At 35.6% G+C, this 2258-nt stretch overlaps 1 protein-coding gene across 4 annotated transcripts in view; it reads left to right on the forward strand.

Moving 5' to 3' along the window:
- NOL10 (nucleolar protein 10) overlaps nucleotides 1-2258 on the forward strand; it is a 129230-nt gene that overhangs the window by 21054 nt on the left and 105918 nt on the right. For all 4 annotated transcript variants that reach the window (XM_011965288.1, XM_011965290.1, XM_011965289.1 and 1 more), the window contains one exon: nucleotides 713-811. In XM_011965288.1, coding sequence (XP_011820678.1) covers nucleotides 713-811 — 99 coding nt within the window. The remainder of the gene's footprint in view (nucleotides 1-712; nucleotides 812-2258) is intronic.

The following is a 2258-nucleotide window of genomic DNA, read 5'->3' on the forward strand; positions in this document are numbered from 1 at the left end:
AGAGTTTAGAGGCTTAAACCTGTCATTTAGGAGAAAAAAAAAATTATAAGATTTTTTTCTTTGCCGTGATTGAGTAATAATAGTGGTTTAGGGGCCTGGTGCAGTGGCTCACTCCTGCAGTCCCAGAACTTTGGGAGGCTGAAGTGGGAGGATTGCTTGAGCCTAGAAGTTCGAGACCAGCCTGGGCAATGTGGCAAAACCCCATCTCTACAAAAATACAAAAATACCTGGGTGCAGTGGCATACGCCTATAGTCCTAGCTCTTTGGGGGGCTGAGGTGTGAGGATCGCTTGAGCCCAGGAGGTTGAGGCTGCAGTGAGCCATAATCGTGCCACTGCACTACAGCCTGGGTGACAGAGTGAGACCCTGTCTCAAAAAGTGGTTTAATGTTTATGTTCTTCCTCCTATAACACTGGATGTTTGATACACTGTTGTGGAAATTTTTTTTTCTCAATTAATGGTGATACTTTTTTTCCTCTTGAAAAGTGAAAATGAAATACTTAGCTTAGAAAAACAATATATGAGCTAAGGAAAAAAACCTTTGCTATTTAATGGTTGGGCTGGAAGGCCAACCATTTCCCAAGGCTGGGAAGCATTTGGGATGAATTTTACCTGTTTATGGTTGTGGTGACTGCTTGGCATACATTTGTCTTCTTATGTTAGAGAATAAGCATATGTTAGCTAAACTAAGTTGTTTTTTTCTCTCCTTTTAGATGTCCGTAGGAGAATTGAACTTATTCAGGATTTTGAAATGCCTACTGTATGTACCACTATTAAGGTGTCAAAAGACGGACAGTACATTTTAGCAACTGGTAAGCATCTTTTTGGTTATGATTTCCATGCGTTTTGTACCAGGAAATGCTGTGATGGGAAAGATTGTTGTTGTTGTTGTTGTTTTTAACCATAATATTTTATTATAAAAAACTTAAAACGCACAGAAATATTGAAAAAATTGTAAACACCCACTTTACTACTACCTAAATTCCGCAGTAAATAGTTTACTCTGCAGTATTTGATTTATCCCGTGCATCTGTCTCTTTGTTCATACATCAGTCCATCTTGTTTCTTCGATGCATATCAGTGTAAGTTGAAGATACCAGTGTACTTCACCCCAAAACACCTTAGCATGTATATCGTTAGCTGGAGTTCAATATTTATCAATATTTACTTATGGCTTTTTTCAAGATAAATTTATATTGGTGAAATGCACAGATCCTAAGTTTACCATTTGATTAGTTTTGACAAATGCACATGCTTGTGTAACTCAAAGCTCTATCAAGATACAGAACGTTTTTTTCCTGCAGAAAATGTCTCCCACTCGTGCAGAGACAACCATTGCTGATTTTTTTCAGTATAGACAAGTTTAGCCTGTTTTAGAACTTAATATAAATGTAGTCATACACTATATATTCTTTCTCTGTGAGACTTATTTCATGTAGAATTTTGTATTTGAGATTCATACATGTTGTTATATGTGTCAATAGCTTCTTTTTTTTTATTACCAAAAAATATTATTAGATGACTAAACCACAGTTTATTTACTCATTCTCCATGTAATGAGCACTTGGGCTATTTTCATTCAGTTTTTTGACTATTACTAATAAAGCACTCTGAACAATTGCATAGAAGTCTGTTTTGTGGGTATATGCTTTCATGTCTTTGGTAAATACCTAGGAGTGGAATTTTTGGGTCCTGGGTAGGTGTATGTTTAGTAATCTGGGAAACTTCCAAGTCTTTCCCCAAAGTGATCGTATCATTTGCACTCCTACTAACAATGAATGAGTGTTTCAGGAAAGGTCACTTATAACATGGTTTTCTGTATAATGTACTAATTTTTAAAAATATCCCTAAGATTTTACATTAACAGTATTTATCATTATCAAAAAATCATGAAATATAGAGAACTTTTACTGTGTTGGCGTGTTGAACAGTGTCACCCAACCTTTAGTGGTTGTGATTTTGGTGCATTAGTCCTGTATATTGTCCAAACATTTTTTGCTGGTATCAGTATTCCTTTTCCAACCACTTTCTTTTTGGTAACACCTTTTATACCCACACAGGCCAGTCTCTTTTGCTTTGTGTTAATGATTATCTCAGTACTAACTAACACTATCTACATCTCTTAGCCTTCAGTTTTATGTTCAGAAACTGGTAAAAAGAATTGAGGAAATCTAAGATATATGGACACCCTTATTGAAGACTAGAAGAAACTTAAATTTTCTTCATTTTATAGATCCAGAGATATTAAGTGACTTGTCT

Source organism: Mandrillus leucophaeus, unplaced genomic scaffold, assembly GCF_000951045.1.
Source record: "Mandrillus leucophaeus isolate KB7577 unplaced genomic scaffold, Mleu.le_1.0 Scaffold72, whole genome shotgun sequence".
Taxonomy (NCBI): Eukaryota; Metazoa; Chordata; class Mammalia; order Primates; family Cercopithecidae; genus Mandrillus; species Mandrillus leucophaeus.